The following is a 20,415-nucleotide window of genomic DNA, read 5'->3' as shown; positions in this document are numbered from 1 at the left end:
ATGAATGAAAGAGAAACAAACAAACCAATKTCTGAAATTAATTAAAAATAATTCAGTTACATGTTTCTGTCCTCTTGTCCGTGTAAATAAAAACTCTTTATAACATTTTGTTCAGAGTATAAGCAGAGGTGTTAATTAACAAATGGACTACAGGGTGTAAGACAATGGATGGTCACAGCAAAAAAAGTTAAGATGCATTGCAGTAGTAGCTCATTGTTCCTTGGCCCATGCCTTCAAAAGAGGCCCAAAACTGGGAGTTTTGTGAAAAGGCAAGCCACAGCCCAGATGCTTCCCATCGGTGACATGAGGATCTCTTGGACATGGTAGTTATTCTACAGCGAAGGTATTGCTCCCTTCAGACGTTGAAGCCCACTAGAAACTTCAATGAAATCTTAATTTCCTAACTTTCAATAAAGATGCCGCACCAACTAATAACGTTAACGTTATTAGCACTAACGTTAGCTCGGTACTGGTAGCTAACGTTTGCTAGCTAAAGAGAATCGAATTACAAAAATCACCAACTGAACGGATAAACAGAATTTAAAACAAATGATTAAAAAAAAGCTATAGAAATTATTATATTAATATACTGATGTAATGATAAAACGAGCGACTTCGAGACTAGTATGGCTACACTCAGGCTGACAGGAAGCTATGTATAGGGTAGGAAGTGGGCGTTGCTACGTTGTGCAAAAGTTCTGTTGTCTTGAAATCCACATGACGACACAAACAGCAAGAAACACGTAGCTAGTTGCGTCATTACGCTTACGCAATGTGCCAAATCTGGAGGGAAAAAAGCAAGCAGCAACGTTTTATCTAGCTAATAAATGGTGTCAGCGGAGGAAACACAGATTCGGAGGTTCGTTTCTGGACAACTCCGTGATTGTCCTGACCTAAGGTAAACTCCCTTTTGCAGTTTCTTTAGATGAAGTCAAATCATGCATGGAAATTCCTGCTAGCTTGTGGCAAAGGTTTAACATACCATAACCGCTCTTGCGTGGTTGGCTTGCATGTTCCCCTGTATGCCGTGTCTGCTCTCTAACGCATAGGGCCCGGTTTCCCAGAAGCTAAGTTCATTATTAGAACCATAGTTAAATCTCGAGCTGTTTCCCTAAACCATCTAAAGTTGCACTTAAACGCTCATTAATTACCGATTGCCTCAGACCACTCGAATGCCTCGTTCACAATACCCATAAGCACTTCGTTTAGTGATGCAGTTCACGAACTATTCGTTATTTTTGAACGACTCTTTACTGACTGGAAAGTCGTTTTTTTAAAATGAACGACTCGTTTCATAAAAGGCGATGCATGGTCATTCAGACGTCTGTATTGAGGCCCCCGAAGGGCGCAGTGGTCTAAGCACCTCATCTCAGTGTCAGAGGCGTCACTACAGTCCCTGGTTCGAATCCAGGCTGTATCAGATCCGGCCGTGATTGGGAGTCCCATAGGGCTGCGCACAATTGGCCCAGCGTTGTCTGGGTTTGGCGGGGGTAGGCCCTCATTGTAAATAATAATGTGTTCTTAACTGACTTAAATTAAAAAATTCACTCTGCAGAAGTCAGAGCATTCATACTTTGCGGGGCAGAGCTCTTGTGAAGAAAGTTGTCCTTTGTGGATTTTATATAGTGGTTGGCAACCAACTTTAAGGTTAAGGTGCATTATTTTTTTAATTTAACTAGGTAAATCAGTTAACAAATTCGTATTTACAATGACGGCCTACCCCGGTCTAAACCCTACCCAATAATGTTGTCTCTCTCAGGAAATGAAATATATAATTAAATACTACATCCCTTGAAGATTTCCCCAGCACTCCATCATATTCGTTTTGGGGAAGATTCTTCTTGAAACATTCCAAAGAATATACCGTCTCGTCATACTGTCAGTTTCCATTCTCTGTTTCATTGAAAATGTATGTATTTCATTTTCTTTTTTTCCCCCTTACTCTGTCTCCTAGCACATTGACTCTTGGCATCTTAAGAGGGCGGTATTTGGCATGTGTTGGCCGGGACTCACTAAACCAGGAGGACAGACAGTTGATGAAGAGAGTGGTAGAGGAGGAACTGATGAGGATGCAGGTAAAGACGTTCGTGAGTAGATACGATTTTGTCAATCAATATATCTCCCTCAGACCTGGATCAAATAGGTAAGTACTTGAATTAAACTCAATTTAGTTTGCCCAGTACCATGGAACAGTCTCAAAAGTGCAAACCCTCAACCTAAACCAAGCAGATCGCAGGTACTTTCACATGTAGCCTATGTCTGTATGTATTTGTAAGTAAAGATTTTGAAATGTATTTGACCCAGAGCTGCTGTCCTACAGTCTTTCACAGTTTGATGCCCCATAACTTTTGATAAAATATTTCCTTTCTCCATTGAGGACACACAGATCTGAAGGGATTAGGTGAAAAGATGACCGCTACAGTTCTTGGGTGGTCAGGAGTGTGGAAGGAATAATTTTATAGTACATCTCGTTCTTAAATGCACTGAACAAAAATTATAAACGCAACATGTGAAGTGTTGGTCCCATGTTTCATGAGCTGAAATAAAAGATCCCTGAAATTTTCCAGGCGCACAAGAAGTGTATTTTTCTTACATTTTGTGCACAAATTTGTTTACATTCCTGTTAGTGAGCATTTCTCCTTTGATAAGATAATCCTTCCACCTGACAGGTGTGGCATATCAAGAAACTAATTAAACAGCATGAGCATTACACAGGTGTACCTTGTGCTGGGGGCAATTAAAGGGCACTCTAAAATGTGTGGTTATGTCACAACACAATGCCACAAATGTCTGATTTGAGGGAGCGTGCAATTGGCATGCTGACTGCAGGAAGGTCCACCAGAGCTGTTGCTAGAGAATTTAATATTAGTTTCTCTGCCATAAGCTGCCTCCAAAGTCGTTTTGGAGAATTTGGCAGTACGTCCAACCGGCCTCACAGCCGCAGACCATGCAGTTTGTTGTCGTAACTGACTTCAGTGGGCAAATGCTCACCTTCGATGGCCATTGGCACTCTGGCGAAGTGTGCTCTTCACGGATGAATACCGGTTTCAACTGTACCGGGCAGATGGCAGACAGCGTTTTTACCGTGCTGTTTGGTTTGCTGATGTCAATGTTGTCAACCGAGTGCTCCATGGTGGTGTTATGGTATGGGCAGACATAAACTATGGACAACAAACAGAATTGCATTTTATCAATGGCAATTTTAATGCATTGTCTTGCCATGCATCCGCCTCCATCACTTCATGTTTCAGCACGATAATATGCAACCCCATGTCGCAAGGATCTGTACACAATTTCTGAACGCTGAAAATGTCCCAGTTCTTCCATGGCCTGCATACTCACCAGACATGTCACCCATTGAGCATGTTTGGGGTGCTCTGGATCGACGTGTACGACAGCGTGTTCCAGTTCCCGCCAATATCCAGCAACTTCACACGGCCAATGAAGATGAGTGGGACGACATTCCACAGGCCACAATCGACAGCCTGATCAACTCTATGCAAAGATGTCGCGCTGCATGAGGAAAATGGTGATCACACCAGATACTGACTGGTTTTGTGATCCATGCACCTAACTATTTGTATTTTTAAAATGTGTAGGGTATCTGTGACCAACAGATGCATATCTGTATTCCCAGCCATGTGAAATCCATAGATTAGGGCCTAATGAATTTACAGTGCATTCGGAAAGTATTCCCCTTGACTTGTTCCACAATTTGTTACGTTACAGCCTTATTCTAAAATGTATTGCATCCCCCCCCCCTCAATCTACACACAGAACCCCATATTGACAAAGCAAAAACAGTTTTTTAGAAATATTTGCACATTTATAAAAAAATATATATTTAAAAAAAACTCACATTTACTTTAGCATTCAAACCCTTTACTCAGTACTTTGAATCGCCTTTGGCAGCAATTACAGCGTCATGTTTTCTTGGGTATGACAGTACAAGCTTGACACACTTGTATTTGGAGTTTCTTCCCTTCTCTGCAGATCCTCTCAAGCCCTGTCAGGTTTCTCCCGATATGTTCAAGTCCGGGCTCTGGCTGGGCCACTCATGGCCATTCAGAGACTTGTCTTGGCTGTGTGCTTAGGGTCATTGTCCTGTTGGAAGGTGAACCTTCGCCCCAGTCTTGTCCTGAGCGTTCTGGAGCAGGTTTTCATCAAGGATCTCTCTGTACTTTGCTCCGTTCATCTTTCCCTCGATCCTGACTAGCCACTGAAAAAATTCCCCACAGCATGATACTGCCACCACCATGCATCACCATGTTTCCTCCAGACGTGACACTTGGCATTCAGGCCTAAGAGTGCCATCTTGGTTTCATCAGACCAGAGAACCTTGTTTCTCATGGTCTGAGAGTCTTTGGGTGCCTTTTAGCAAACTCCAAGTGGGCTGTCATGTGCTTTTTACTGAGGAGTGGCTTCCGTCTGGCCAGTCTGCCATAAAGGCCTGACTGGTGGAGTTTTTCAGAGATGGTTGTCCTTCTGGAAGGTTCTCCCATCTCCACAGAGGAACTCTGGAGCTTTGTCATAGTGACCATTGGGTTCTTGGTCTCTTCCCTGACCAAGGCCCTTCTCCCCCGATTGCTCAGTTTGGCCGGGCAGCCAGCTCTAAGAAGAGTCTTGGTAGTTCCAAACTTCTTCAATTTAAGAATGATGGAGGCCACTGTTCTTGGAGACCTTCAATGCAGCAGATGTTTTTTTGTACCCTTGCCCAGATCTGTGCCTCAACACAATGCTGTCTCGGAGCTCTATGGACAATTCCTTCGACCTCGAGGCTTGGTTTGTGCACTGTCAACTATGGGACCTTTATATAGACGGGGTGTGTGCCTTTCCAAATCATGTCCAATTATTTGAATTGACCACAGGTGGACTCCAATCAAGTTGTAGAAACATCAAGGATGATCAATGAAAACAGGATGCATCTGAGCTCAATTTCTAGTCTCATAGCAAAGGGTCTGAATACTTATGTAAATAAGCTATTTCTGTTTTATTTTTTTTATAAATGTGCAAAAATGTCTACACCTGTTTTTGCCTTTTCATTATGGGGTATTGTGTGTAGATTGAGGGAACATTTTTTAAATCCATTTTTGAATAAGGCTGTAACGTAACTGTGAAAAGTCAAGTGGTCTGACTGTCCGAATGCTCTGCATTTCAATTGACTGATTTCCTTATGAACAGTAACTCAGTAAAATCTTTAATTGTTGCGTTTTTATATTTTTGTTTAGTTTATTTTGGATGAGAACTCACTACAGTTTTCCAGTCCCAATTAAATTACATTACACTCCTGGTAGGTGCATGCTGTCACGACAGTCCCGAGCTGTTGCATTTATCTCGATTTGAGCTGGTTTTGATTATAATCTGACCTGGGACCTCTGCCCCTCTCTCAGGACAGTGACAGCAGTGACAATGAAGCCATTGTTGACGTTACCCCAATGCCTCTCCACAACAAACGGAAGAGGGGTGAGGAGGAGGAGGAGAAAACCAAGAAAGGAGGCAGGACCAAAGCAGATAAATCCAAGGCAACGAGAGCTCGGCTTCAGTCGGCCCAATCAGGTAATTTCCAATAGTAGTGGCTCTTGGGTGAAAATCTCCTCACTTAAAACGGCACAGAACTGTTAAAAAATAATACTGTCTGCCGTACTATTTATTTATTTATATTAAACTTTTTGTTTTAAAATGTCTGAAAAGGTATATTATCCAATAACTTGAGTTCAAGTGTGTTGCAACTTGTCCACAGCTCAACTTATTATGTGCAGTACCATCTATTTAAGTTTTTAATTATAGCGGTGCAAGGAAAATGTTGCCCTTTGTCATAGTGAAAGCCCACAGTGTGTGCTGCGGTTCATATTGCTGGTCAAATATTAACTTGAGACACATTTATTCAGATTTGTGTGAACCATGCATATTATGAAGTTTTGAGACTCATCCCATGATTTGTTTTAAAGAATTAAGACTTACCATATCTGTGATAGCCACTGTATTTTAAGCAATATTTTCTCAATCTAATTTGGCCATTTTATTTTCTTGAACTATTTTAAGATTCCCCAGATTCTGGAATCGAGAGAGTGGGAAATGGAGAAAGGCAGATAGCGGAAGAAGAGGGGAAGGACATGGGAAGGGATGAGCAAGTTGAGCAAGTTTCCCAAATCGGCACCAAGAAAAACAAAGGGCGACACAAAGGAGTACACAATGGTGGGAAGACGGAAATTAGCTCAGAAAGTGATGTTGAGATCAAACCGGTGAATCGGAGGAAGAGAAAACATGACTCTGAAGTCGAGGAAGAAGATTTTGAGGAGAACAAAAAGAAGAAACGAGATGAAACCCGCAAACAGGAAAAGGACAAAGTCAATTCAGAAAGTGACAATGAAGAGGATAAAAAAAGAGAAGAAAATGTGGACGTGAAAGTGCAGAGCAAGTGTTTGAAAAGGAACCGAGGGAGGGAGAGTGGAAATGAGGAAAAGGGAAAACCATTGCAGAGAAGAGAAAGAGTGCAGGTTGTTGGGAGTGACTCGGAGCACATTGGAGAGGCTGAAGTAATGGAGCAGAAAAGGGTCAAAATACAAAGAAATGACAATGACTCCAGGTCAGAGAGTGAGGGAGAAAAGAATGACAGTGCATCTTCAGAGGAAGCCAGCGGGGGAGAGGGTGAGTTATCAAGTGGGTGTGTTCATGAGCATGCGTAAAGGCCCAAACATAGTGAAAAATCCAGGGATAGGATACCATTACGTAGCCCTATTGACAAGCGTTCAAGTATTTCCCCCTCCCTAAAGTAATTTTTCTTCTTTCTCAGATGAAACCGAAGAAGTGATGGCTAAGARGAAGGATGAGCCAGCCCCAGACTCTGACTCTGGCTCATCCCTCCCATCATTGGAGGACGAACAGGAAAGTGAGGTCAGGCCAGAACAAGTGAAAAAGAGGAAGTCTGTGGCGAAGCGGCCAATAAAGGGCGAGGACAGTGAGAGTGGATCCAAAGGTGGAAAGGTGAGGCGAGCGGCTTCTATGCCAACTCAAGCACACAGTAGGCACAGGTAGTTGCCAACACATTTTCACATTCGCAATGTACGTGTTTCAGACCTGGTTCAAATACAAATAAGTAGTTCTGAAGGTATTGGATGAATATAATACGCAGTATAGTGAAATTACAAGCCAAAGGCAAGGTGGAGCTAGTGCAATATTGCCCATGCGTCCCCAAATCCCTTCTGATTTATACAAAGTGTTGCCTGGAAACCCAACGTTGAATTGCATAGAATTCTAGGTTGGGCAGATGTTAGCGTTTTGAATCAGGAAAGTTTCCCATCCTGACCTCTACAAGCCAGAATGTTTAATAAAATAAAATTTTAACGTTGATGTAATTATACTTTCCTGTGGATATATTGTCTCGCATTCCCTACCACCAAAAGGACCAACTGCATGGACAACTGGTAAAGTATGTTAAAATATAATTTTATTGAACATTCTGGTTTGTAGAGGTTGTAAGAGGAAACTTTCCTGACTCAAATGCTTATTTCTGCCTGACGTAGAATTCTATACAATTTTATGTCTGGTTTCCAGGCAATATAAAGTGTAGAGGCAAGGGGCTCTTTCTGGAGTCGGCCTTACATGGAACCCAAACTGGCTGCGCGCATGTGCCATCGTGCGTAAATTTATTTTGTCCCCCTACACCAAACGCGATCATGACACGCAGGTTAAAATATCAAAACAAACTCTGAACCAATGACATTAATTTGGGAACCAATGACATTAATTTGGGGTCAGGTCGAAAAGCATTAAACTTGTATGGCAATTTAGCTTGCACTTGCTAGCTAATTTGTCCTGGGATATAAACATTGAGTTGTTATTTTACCTGAAATGCACAAGGTCCTCTACACTGACAATTAACCCACCATAAACCGATCAACCGAATCGTTTCTAGTCATCTCTCCTCCTTCCAGGCTTTTTCATCTTTGAACTTATATGGAGATTGGCATCGACTCTTTCATAGTATTACCACGACAACCGGCAAAACAGTTCGTCTTTCAATCACCTACGTGGGTATAACCAATGAGATGGCACGTGGGTACCTGCTTCTATAAACCAATGAGGAGATGGGAGAGGCAGTACTTGCAGCGCGATCTGCGTCAGAAATAGAAATGACTTCTATTTTAGCCCTTGGCAACGCAGACGCTCGTTGGCGCGCCCGAGCAGTGTGGGTAGCAAAATAAATTTGCCATATTTTCCTACATTTATTTTGCAACGTGAGTGGTGTAGTCAGGGTATTCGCCTAGGCTAATCCTGGAAAAATGTGCTCCATCCATGTAACATGAAGGACAACACGGCGGTAGCCAGGCTGAAGCGTTACATCGCCCTCTGTGGTGTGAGACGGAACTACAAGAAGCTCCTGGATGGCTGCTGCTCCATCAAGTCAAAGGTGGCTGTGCTGAAGAGGGAGCTTGAAGAACTGGGTGTCGAAGGTAATTGGGGAGGCAGGGGCAATGAATTCGAATTCTCTCTTGGTCTGTATGCCCTCGCTTACTCCACCAAATTGAAAATATTTCAATGGACTGGATAGGTTGTACGCAATAGCTCCATGTAGCCTTTCAATTGGTTAAAGGGCGAATCCACTATTGTTTACACCTATGTGATGCTTTTAAAGTCCTGTTTATACCTAGCGCTAATATGTGTCCTTTGTCCTGATCTTGTCAACATTCTGATTGTGCACACATTTTGACATACACATGGTATAAAAATGTCTATCCGTCCACTGTGCCGCATTGTTACCAGATTTCCAGGACCCTGCCTGTATGCATAATTGTTTTAATAATATTAAATGTATTTAAAGACTCTTATTGATGTCATAAGTCAATGGTGCCACCTGTCAATGATTTGAGGGTGAGATGACGATGATTTAAATGGCTTCACTGTCCAGATGCGTCTACACTTGTAAGTATATCCAGACACGATGCGTGCCTGACTACCTCTGAATGTGATCAGATCTTCCTAATCACCATCAGATCACAATGCGTATTTTAATCGTCTATACCTATATAAAAAAATTGGGGACAATCAGAATGTGGACAAGATTAGTACAAAGGACACATTAGCACCAGGTATAAACGGGGCTGATATCTGTGAGGTGGAGTGAGCCATGGTGGCATTGCTGGACAGTGGGAAACTTGCTGGGGACTAATGGCTTCTGTCTCTCCCCCTCAGGCCAGCCTTCTATAGAGAAGTGTAAGAAAGCCAGACTTAAGAGAGAGGAGGCTCAGGAGTTGGCAGACCTAGATGTCGGCAACATCATAACTACACAAGGTGACATTTTCGCCCACTCCTTAATCAACTGCTCGCTTCTAGATCTTAGCTGATTGCATACCCCTGACCATGCACTCTGATTGGCTAGGTAGATGTTTTTCTGTTCTATTGCTTTCATAATCTTATCCAATCTTCTCCGTCTTTGTTTCAACTTTAGGTACAGGGAATACGTGTTGAAGCACAAACTGTAGATCTGAAATCGAAATGTAGATCAAATGAAGAAAGTAAATCAAGTTAGACTGGTTGTAATTTTTTTTAACCTAAAGTAGCAATAAACAGGGTGTCTGGGGGTCCTTAGTCTTCAAGCCTTTAAAAATCTGAAATGAATTTAAGGCTTAATGTCATCAATTTAGTTTTCAAAGGTCTTAAAACATGCGATGGAGACGACTACATTGTTTCTGTTATATTGTGCTGCTGCTTAATTCTTGCATCATCAACATCAAATAATACTTGAGGTGCACTTTCAAGATGGAGAGCCCTCCACATGTGCACTTCTGTGTGTGCGCGAGTCTGGCCATTGCCAGAGGGGGGAGAGAGAAGAGGTCAAGGTAGCCTATACAATTTGATAGACCACGACATTAACTAGAGTTGTCCTCTTACCAAATACATTTTGCTTACGTCGGTGGTAAGGCTACACAACGTTCCTGCAGATTTTTTGGGGGTTCTTAAACCATTCTTTTGTCAACAGTAAGGTGCATTAACCTGCTTCCTGTAATGAACGTATCTGCCCCTATTTCGCTTCTCTCGCACTCCCGCTCCCCCTTTGCACACAGAGTAAAAGGAGAGTTGCAACTCTAGTTAATGTTGTAAATACTACCGCCATAACTGTTAACCTACCAGCATTTACACCCGGTTCACATGACCGAAAGAAAGACTGACTAATAGGCCCCAATTGGCCTATTTAGTGTCACCATGTAAGTCTGTGCGTGTTCAGTCGAGCAAATAATGTAGTGAGCGTGCCTAAATATACAATTGTGTGTTGTCTTTGTGACCGGTATAGTGTTTCATCAGTGATCATTTTTGCTTGCATGATTTTGAGTTGGGTTATGGCCTGTCTACCATGCAAGTCTGAGTGTTCAGACTTATTCTTTGACAGGTGTTGCTCGGATTTTGCGCAAGGAAAACAATACGTGATTCGATAAATTGAACTAAGTCCTGCGCATAAGCTATACATGAATATAGTGACACTATAGGAAAGATGGTTTAGAAACTTGGGAATCAAGCTTGAGTTATCAGTGTGGCCCTATCACCTTGACATGTTGAAATAATGTATCTTCACACATAGAATAGAAACCTTCAGGCTTCTGTCATAACTGTCAATTTATTGGGGAAYAATTGACAATTACAGGGGGCAGTTTGGGAAAAAACGAATCCCGTCCGATTCGTCCTCTGGAATAACTCATCCTGTGCAAATACAGTGGGGCAAAAAAGTATTTAGTCAGCCACCAATTGTGCAAGTTCTCCCACTTAAAAAGATGAGAGAGGCCTGTAATTTTCATCATAGGTACACTTCAACTATGACAGACAAAATGAGAAAAAAAAATCCAGAAAATCACATTGTAMGATTTTTWATGAATTTATTTGCAAATTATGGTGGAAAATAAGTATTTGGTCACCTACAAACAAGCAAGATTTCTGGCTCTCACAGACCTGTAACTTCTTCTTTAAGAGGCTCCTCTGTCCTCCACTCGTTACCTGTATTAATGGCAGCTGTTTGAACTTGTTATCAGTATAAAAGACACCTGTCCACAACCTCAAACAGTCACACTCCAAACTCCACTATGGCCAAGACCAAAGAGCTGTCAAAGGACACCAGAAACAAAATAGACCTGCACCAGGCTGGGAAGACTGAATCTGCAATAGGTAAGCAGCTTGGTTTGAAGAAATCAACTGTGGGAGCAATTATTAGGAAATGGAAGACATACAAGACCACTGATAAAAGGGCGAATCCACTATATGGCTTTATGTTGCAGCTTCAGCAACACATACAGAGCGATAAACACTTTGTTCTGTTGTGGCGAGGAGAGAGGAAACCGGTGCTAGTCAGTCACTCGTTGTTGTTTTTTTTGTTGTTGTTTTTTTTACAAAGCGCAGCAAGTCAGCTGCCCCAGTCTGAGGTCCTGAGCACTCTGGAGCAGGTTTTCATCAAGGATCTCTCTGTACTTTGCTCCGTTCATCTTTGCCTCGATACTGACTTGTCTCCCTGCCGCTGAAAAACATCTCCATGGCATGATGCTGCCACCACCATGCTTCACCGTAGAGATGGTGCCATGTTTCCTCCAGACGTGATGCTTGGCATTCAGGCCGAAGAGTTCAATCTTGGTTTCCTCAGACCAGAGAATCTTATTTCTCATGGTCTGAGATTTTTTTGGTGCCTTTTGGTAAACTCCAAGCGGCCTGTCATGTGCCTTTTACTGAGGAGTGACTTCCGTCTGGCCACTCTACCATAAAGGTCTGATTGGTGGAGTGCTGCAGAGATGGTTCTCCCATCTCCACAGAGGAACTCTGGAGCTCTGTCAGAGTGACCATCAGGTTCTTGGTCACCTCCCTGACCAAGGCCCTTCTCCCCCGATTGCTCAATTTGGCCGGGCGGCCAGCTCTAGGAAGAGTCTTGGCGGTTCCAAACTTCTTCCATTTAAGAATGGAGGACACTGTGTTCTTGGGGACCTTCAATGCTGCATCCATTTTTTTATTACCCGTCTCCAGATCTGTGCCTCGACACAATCCTGTCTCGGAGCTCCTCGGACAATTCCTTCGACCTCATGGCTTTGTTTTTCCTCTGACATGCACTGTCAAGTATGGGACCTTTTTATATAGACAGGTGTGTGCCTTTCCAAATCATGTCCAATTATTTGAATTTACCACAGGTGGACTCCAATTTGTAAAAACATCTCAAGGATTATCAATGGAAACAGGATGCACCTGAGCTCAATTTTGAGTCTAATAGCACAGGGTCTGAATACTTATGTAAATAAGGTATTTCTGTATTTTGTTTGCCCCCAAATTTGATAAACTGTTCATTTTGTCGTTATTGGGTATTGTGTGTAGATTGAGGATTAACATTTTTTTTATATATATATAATTTTAGAATAAGGCTGTAAGCCAAGAGCTTTGAATACTTTCCGAAAGTACTGTACTTAGTTACATATGAGAAAATCAGTCAATTGAAGTAAATAAATGAGGCCCTAATCTATYGATTTCACATGACAGGGAATGCAGATATGCATCTGTTGGTCAAACACCTTGTAATAAATTGGGCCTCACAACAGGCTTCAGGATCTGGTCACGGTATTTTTCATAAAATGCAATAATGTTCGTTGTCTGTAGCTTATCCCTGCCCATACCATAACCTCACTGTCACCATGGGGCACTCTGTTCACAACATTGACATCCGTAAACTTCTCACTCACATGATGCCATACACATGGTCTCCGGTTTTGTGTCCGGTTGGACATACTGCCGAATTCTCTAAAATTACATTGGAGGCGGATTATGGTAGAGAAATTAACATTCAATTCTCTGACAACTTTGGTGGACATCTCTGCTGTAACATGCCAATTGCGTTCTCCCTAAACTTGAGACATCTGTGCCATTGTGTCAAAACTGCATATTTTAGTGGTCTTAGGGTCCCCAGCATGAGGTGCACCTGTAATTATCATATCAAATTGTCACATGCGCTAAATACAGCAGGTGTAGACCTTACTGTGAAATGCTTACTTACAAGTCCTTAACCAACAATGCAGTTCAGAAAATATTTACTAAATTAACTAAAGTAAAAAGTAACACCGTAACAAGGCTATATACGTGGGTAGAGGTTAGTTGAGGTAATTTGTACATGTAGGTAGGGGTGAAGTGACTATGTATAGATGATAAACGGCAAGTAGCAGCAGTGTAAAAACAATGGGGTGGGGGGGGGGTCAATGTAAATAGTCTGGTTGGCCATTTGATTAATTGTTCAGCAGTCTCATGGCTTAGGGGTAGAAGCTATTAAGGAGCTTTTTGGAACTGTTGCTTTGCAGAAGCAGAGAGAACAGTTTATGACTGGGTGGCTGGAGTCTTCGACAATTTTTTGGGCTTCCCTCGGACTCAGCCTAGTATATAGGTACTGGATGGGAGGAAGCTTGACCCCAGTGATGTACTGGGCCGTATGCACTACCCTCTTTAGTGCCTTGCAGTCTGATCCCGAGCAGTTGCCATACCAGGCGGTGATGCAACCGGTCAGGGCTCCCGAGTGGCGCAGCAGTCTAAAGGCACTGCATCTCAGTGCAAGAGGTGTCACTACAGTCCCTGGTTTGATTCCTGTATCACATACGGCCATGATTGGGAGTTCCATAGGGTGGCGTACAATTGGCCCAGCGTCGTCTGGGTTTGGCCGTGGTAGGCCGTCATTGTAAATAAGATTTTTTTTCATAACTGACTTGCCTAGTTTAATAAGGTTTAATAAAAACATGTTTAAATGCTCTCAATGGTGCAGCTGTACACTTTTGAGGTTCTGGGGACCCATGCCAAATCTTTTTCCTGAGGGGGAAAGGAGCTGTCTTGCCCTCTTCACGAATGTCTTGGTGTGTTTGAACCATGATAGTTTGTTGGTGATGTGGACATCAAGGAACTTGAAACTCTTGACCCGTTCCACTACAGCCCCTCGATGTGAATGGGGGTGTGTTCATCCCTCCTTTTCCTGTAGTTCACGATCAGCTTCTTTGTCTTGCTCACGTTGAGGGATAGGTTGTTGTCCTGGTACCCCACCCATCAGGCCTACCACCGTTGTCATCAGCAAACTTAATGATGATGGTGTTGTAGTCATGCTTGGCCACGCAGTTGTGGGTGAACAGGGAATACAGGAGGGGACTAAGCACACAACCCTGCGGAGCCCCTGTGTTGAGGATCAGCGTGGCAGATGTTGTTGCCTACTCTTAACACCTGGGGGCATCCTGTCAGGAAGTCCAGGATCCAGTTGCAGAGGCAGGTGTTTAGTCCCAGGGTCCGTAGCTTAGTGATGAGCTTTGTGGGCACTGTGGTGTTGAAATCTGAGCTGTAGTCAATGAACAGCGTTCTCACATACGTGTTCCTTTTGTCCAGGTGTGGAGTGCGATTGAGATTGCGTCATCTGTTGGGAATTGGAGTGGGTCTACGTTGTCCGGGAGGATGGTGTTGATGTGAGCCATGACCAGCCTTTCAAAACACTTCATGGCTACTGGCGGGAGTCATTTAGGCAGGTTCTTCGCCTTCTTGGGCACAGAGACTATGGTGGTCTGCGTAAAACATTTACCATAGGTATTACAGACTCGGTCAGGGAGAGGTTGAAAATGTCGGTGGAGACACTTGCCAGTTGGTCCGTGCATGCTCGGAGTTCACGTCCTGGTTATCCGTCTGGCCCCGCGTCCTTGTGAATGTTGACCTGTTTAAAGGTCTTGCTCACATTGGCTACGGAAGGCGTGATCACACTGTCATCCGGAACAGCTGGTGCTCTCGTTCATGCTTCAATGTTGCTTGCCTTAAGCAAGCGTAAAAGGCATTTAGCTGGTCTGGTAGGCTTGCGTCACTGGGCAGCTTGCAGCTGGTTTTCCCTTTGTAGTTTGTAAAAGTTTGCAAGCCCTGCCACATCCGACGAGTGTCAGAACCGGTGTAGTAGGATTCAATCTAGTCCTGTATTGCCGCTTTGCCTGTTTGATTGTTCGGATTAATTAGCTCTAGCCTTTTTGCTCTGTGCGGATGTTGCCTGTAATCCATGGCTTCTGGTAGGGATATGTATGTACAGTCACTGTGGGGACAATGTTGTTGATGCAATTGTTGGAGACTGAGGTGGTATACTCAATGATATTGGATGAATCCCGGAACATATTCCAGACTGTGCTAGCAAAACAGTCCTGTAGCGTAGCATCTGCGTCATCTGACTACTTCCGTATTGAGTGAGTCACTGGTGCTTCCTGCTTTGGTTTTTGCTTGTAAGCAGGAGTCGGGAGGATAGAATTATGGTCAGATTTGGGCCGGGGTCTCGGAGAAGCAGTAAATACGTTGCATCGGACTCAATAAAGAAAAAAATCTTTGTCCAGTTTGACGTTAGTAATCGCTGTTCTGATGTCCAGAAGCTCTTTTCGGTCATAAGAGACCGTAGTAGTAGCAACATTATGTACAAAATAAGTTTGAAACAATGTGAAAATAGCACAGTTGATCACAAACCCGTAAAACGGCAGCCATCCCCAACAGCGCCATTACATGTCATGCTGTTTAATCAGCTTCTTGATATGCCACACCTGTCAAGTCGATGGATTATCTTTGCAAAGGAGAAATGCTCAAACAGGGATGTAAACAAATGTGTGTTTTGTGTGTTTTTGTGCATAAAGAAACATTGGACCAACACCTTACATGTTGCATTTTATATTTTTGTTCAGTGTAGATGACCGGCAGGGTCAAATAATAATCACATTGGTTGTAGAGGGTGCAATTTTTTTTAAATTTAACTAGCCAAGTCAGTTAAGAACAAATTCTTATTTACAATGACGGTCTAACCCGGATGATGCTGGGCCAATTGTGCACCGCCCTATGGGACTCCCAATCACGGCCGGGTGTGATATAGCCTGAATTCGAACCAGGGTCTGTAGTGACGCCTCTAGCAATGAGGTGCAGTGCCTTAGACCGCTGCGCCACTCGGGAGCCCCTACATGTCAGCACCTCAGGAGTAAATGTCAGTTGGCTTTTCATAGCCCGAGCATTCAGAGGTGGAGACAGCAGGTGCGGGAGGGAGAGATCCTGTGAACAGGTCAGGGAGCAGTTTGTTTTATTGACAATGGTGCTGGCTCCACCAGTCCTCACACTTTGGGCAACTGAGATATTATGTTTTTGTTGTTGATCTCTGGTAATGTGCGACTAAACCCTGGGTCGGGAGATACCATGCAATCTCTACCGAGTCACCTTTGATTTTTAATACAGAGCAGGTTTTTTGACAACTTGTTACTATTTTTAAATGCAGTCAAAGAGAACCTAAACAACCCTACTAAGTTCTGGAAGATTATCAAATCAGTGTAGGTTTCTAAATAACCAATTTCATACCCAGCATTTGGAAATCAGTTTATATCCTCCCACTGCTCTAGGGTGGAGATCCCTCAGATACTAATAACTATCGTCCTATCTCTAAATTCCCTATCCTGGCCAAAGTCTATGAATCCCTGGTGAACTCAGTTAAACTTAATTGAAAAGAACATACTGAGCGGGGTTCAGTCTGGCTTTAGATCGGGGCACAGCACCACAACTGCAGCTATGGCCGTGGCAAATGACGTCATTAATGCACTTGATAAAAACCAATATTGTGCTGCTCTGTTTGGATTTATCAAAGGCCTTTGATTCAGTTGACCATGAATTGTTGCTAGCTAGACTCGGAAACATTGGTCTCAGTGAAGGGGCAGTAAATTGGTTTAGGAACTATCTTTCTGACAAAACAATGTGTATATACTGACAATCGTAAGTCTAGCTTTCTTGAGATTAATAGAGGTGTGCCCCAGTGTTCCATTTTAGCTCCTGTGTTATGCAACCAGCAAAGTTACATCTATATACAGTCATATATTCATGTGCTCCTTCTCTGGTTCAGGCTGTTGGCAAGCTCCAGACTGCTTTTCAGTCACTGCAGGCCTCCCTTTTATGGTCTTGAATGTACAAATGTACCTTTACCAGACCTAGAACTCTGCCAGAGAATGTTAGCATTGTCACATCTTATCCATTGAAAAAGTGGCATCCTACAATTACCTAGGAATTTGGTTGGATGACAAGTTGTCCTTCAAAGTTCATGTGGGTAGTCTTATGACAGAGCTTAAATTGAAATTGGGTTTTTATTTTCATAATAAGGCTTGCTTCCCGGTTATGACAATTACACCAGATAGGACAGAATGACCCTAGCCCCCTGGGCCAACAACGCAGGATATAACCCCACCCTACTTTGCCAAAGTACAGCCCCCACACCACTAGAGTGATATCAAGACCACCAAGTTACTACCTTGAGACAAGGCTGAGTTCAGCCCACGAAGATCTCCCCCACCGCATGAGCCTGAGGAGGCTTTAAACAGGACAGGAAGATCACGTCAGTAACTTAATCCACTCAAGTCGAGTATAACGAAAAAAGCCTGACGTTACACCCCCTCCTAGAGACGGCATGGCAGAGCACTCGTAAAGCCAGTGACGTGTCCCTCTTAATAGGTTCAGAGAATCCCAGTGGAGAGAAGGGAGCCGGCCAGGCAGAGACGGCAAAGGCGGTTCGTCACTCCAGTACCTTGCTGTTCACCTTTGCACCCCTGGGCCAGACTGCACTCAATCATAAGACCTAATGAAGAGACGAGTCTTCAGTAAAGACTTAAAGGTCAAGACCGAGTCATCTGCATCTTTCACATGGATAGGCAGACCATTCCATAAAAATAAGGGAAAGCCCAGAGTATAGTTCTTGCACACTGAATAAGGGCATTATTTTATTGTACTTTTTGGTTGTAGGCTAATGTTCTAATGTTATAGCATAATACCTCCAGGAGAGCTACTGGGCATGTAGACTTTTTGTTCCAGCCCTACTCTAAACACCAGATTCTACAAATCAACTGCTCAACCGGACCTTGTTAAGCTGACTTGGGTGTGTTTGAGCAGTGCTGGATCAAAAGCCTGCACACCCAGTGGCCTAGCTCTCCAGATGACCAGTTGTTTTATACTATAACAGTGCTGTATATTTAACTTTTAAGGCTTCGGTTTCAGTGGTATCGTTATGGTATTGAGTATCATAATAGCTGGTATTGGTATCGAAGCCAAAATTCTTAGTTTATGATCTAGCTAATGATTTAGCCAATTGGAGTAGCCTAAACAAATGCAGATGGGCAACCTCATACTTCAGCCATCTATAGCCAAGCCACTATGCTATTACATCCATTAGGCTACAGGAGAATGCTTATTGCTAAAATAGCACACCTGCCTAAGGCTATAGTCTTTGACGCAAGAGCCATCCCTAAACATATGGGAATATTAGCAGGTGTGTGGCACGCGGACCTCAATTTTTATTAAATTGTATTCAAAATGGCATTAAAGATCTTAAGTCTCTTAAATTCAACTTCATGGAACCTGCAGATGCCCTGAATAAAATCCGATGCTATAGGCCATGCAAAAATGGGTCTCAAAACAGGATTTAAAAGCCTCAGTGGAATCTGCCTCTCGTACCGGACAGGGTAAATTACCTCTGCTATAATGACACTGCTGCTAACTACTCACTCAACATAAATCAATGTGTCACCTATGAAGACAGTGGTAGGGTAAAACAAAGAATGTTCACATTGATGGACGTACTAACTGATAAATTAACTACTAATGTTCTCCCTCAGGTCGTCCAAAGCGGAGAGGGGTGTCCATATGGCAGCAACAGTCCTCCCCTCCAACCTCTGCTTATAAGCGTGTAGTCAACTCAAGCTCAGATAGTGAAGAGGACAGTCACGCAGGCAGGGGGCGCAGGAGAGCCACAGACTGGAGTAATCTGCAGGGGATCATCAGTGATGACGCAGACAGCAACTGACAGGCTTTGCTCTTCTGGTCAGGAGGATCAAGTTGCCTCCAGACTAGAGGTCTTCTCAGGTCCAAAAAGTTGGACCGGTTCCGAAATGGACCTGGGGCTTTCCCACCCAGACTCGATATGCATAAAACATTCTAGACCTGTTCCTGGTTGGCTCCACACCCGATCCGAATGAGAAAAGCAACAGAAAAGTATTTTTTTTAAAGCTACTTTATTAATTCTGGAAATGAACCCGACCGGGTATTCGGGTACAGGTGGGTCTGTGAAGACCGTCACTTTAGCATTTTCCTCTACACTATGGAAGTTTAGTTGCTAGTTGTTTACCGCCCATTTTAGCTTAATGTTGTCTGTATGGTTCTCTGATACACATGATTAAGGCCTAGATTCAATCAGACCAGCAATGGCAAACACTTGCATAGCAGATGTTTTGGTGGTGTCAGAGGTGGAACTGTGTTAGCGCCGTCAAATCTGTGAGCAGCTGCTGTTGCGGTCATTGTCACAAAGCCACACCTGCCCCACTGGTATTAAAGTTCACAATGAGGAAGTGTCGGCTATAAAGAAATAATTACATTCAAATGGAAAAATCATTAACGAAATAATTAGGATTTCTATCATCCTAATCGAGGTGTAGTTCCAGTGTTCTAACTTGTAAACAAGGCTGAATGGGATTTATTTTATGAGCGACTCCGTGCAGCCAATGGCAAAGTCCGCATTAGGTGTAATGCTTGGAGCCACTTGTGGATTTGACAGCTTTAAAACAGTTCGACCTCTGACACAACTTGTTTTCTAAAGCGGATCTGATTGAATAGAACCCAAAATCAGTTTCTTCCCTCATTAAAACACTTAGTTGTAGGCTAAACAAACTTTTGCAATATAAGCTTTTGCCTTAACTACTTCAGTGTTGCCGTGTACAAAGAAAAAAGGTATATTCTTGTATATAGGTACGCAAATATGACTATTTTCCTTCTATTGCCTGTTTGAGACATGTTAGGTTAGCTGTTGAGTGAAGTGTGTGATTTATATTACTATTAGTGCTGTGTTCTGTTCCATTTAAGTCATGATTCAATAAAGCTTTAGATTTGTATAAATGGTAAGTGTGTTGTCCTTTTTCATTGATCAAATAAGGTTGACACCGGTTGCTTTTCAATTTGAACATTCTCAGATTTTAGGACACTAGCACCACCCTGTCCTTACATTCCCGTATTCAAATCCACTAATCAAATCAGTGACTTTGCTTCCCAGTCAATTTGAGACTTTTGGATTATTATTTGGACATGATGTGCGAAAAATGCTAATATCGGTATGACTTGAATGGGAATCTTGCCACAAATGCTAAAACATTTGCATTTGGAAACGGTGCCAAGGAAATGAAACAAAAGCATCGATTGCTGTCCAACCTTGCCCATAGCCTGGGGTTTTTACATTCCACTGATTCTGTTTGTATTTATTTATGTCCCACCACTTTCCGTTTGCTTTTGTCCAAGAAACGTTTTGCAAAAGACTTGGCGGAATGACAATGTTTACAGGGTAAAGAAATCAAAATGTATTTTTATTTGGGTGGCCTAACCCTTTAAACCAAGCCTAAAAGTTTTGAA

The 20,415-nt window shown here is 42.9% G+C and overlaps 1 protein-coding gene across 4 annotated transcripts; it reads left to right on the top strand.

The window, feature by feature from the left end:
- Nucleotides 1-739: 739 nt before the first annotated feature.
- On the top strand, nt 740-19,909 carry hirip3 (HIRA interacting protein 3). Of its 4 annotated transcripts, none has more exons than XM_024011857.2 (8): nt 740-898; nt 1,955-2,075; nt 5,391-5,556; nt 6,043-6,648; nt 6,794-6,984; nt 8,309-8,453; nt 9,193-9,291; nt 18,636-19,909. In XM_024011857.2, the coding sequence occupies exons 1-8, from the start codon at nt 828-830 to the stop codon at nt 18,821-18,823; spliced, it is 1,587 nt and encodes a 528-aa protein (XP_023867625.1). In that variant the 5' UTR covers nt 740-827; the 3' UTR covers nt 18,824-19,909. The 4 variants fall into 4 exon arrangements, with proteins under 4 accessions (XP_023867625.1, XP_023867624.1, XP_023867626.1 ...); XM_024011856.2 differs by having other exon boundaries at nt 754-898; nt 1,955-2,087; XM_024011858.2 differs by lacking the exon at nt 740-898 and having other exon boundaries at nt 1,985-2,075; nt 5,396-5,556.
- Nucleotides 19,910-20,415: the final 506 nt, after the last annotated feature.

This window comes from Salvelinus sp. IW2-2015, linkage group LG20 (genome assembly GCF_002910315.2).
Source record: "Salvelinus sp. IW2-2015 linkage group LG20, ASM291031v2, whole genome shotgun sequence".
Lineage (NCBI taxonomy): Eukaryota > Metazoa > Chordata > Actinopteri > Salmoniformes > Salmonidae > Salvelinus > Salvelinus sp. IW2-2015.
Note: the sequence above shows the minus strand (reverse complement) of the source record. Positions and strands in the feature narration are given on the sequence as shown.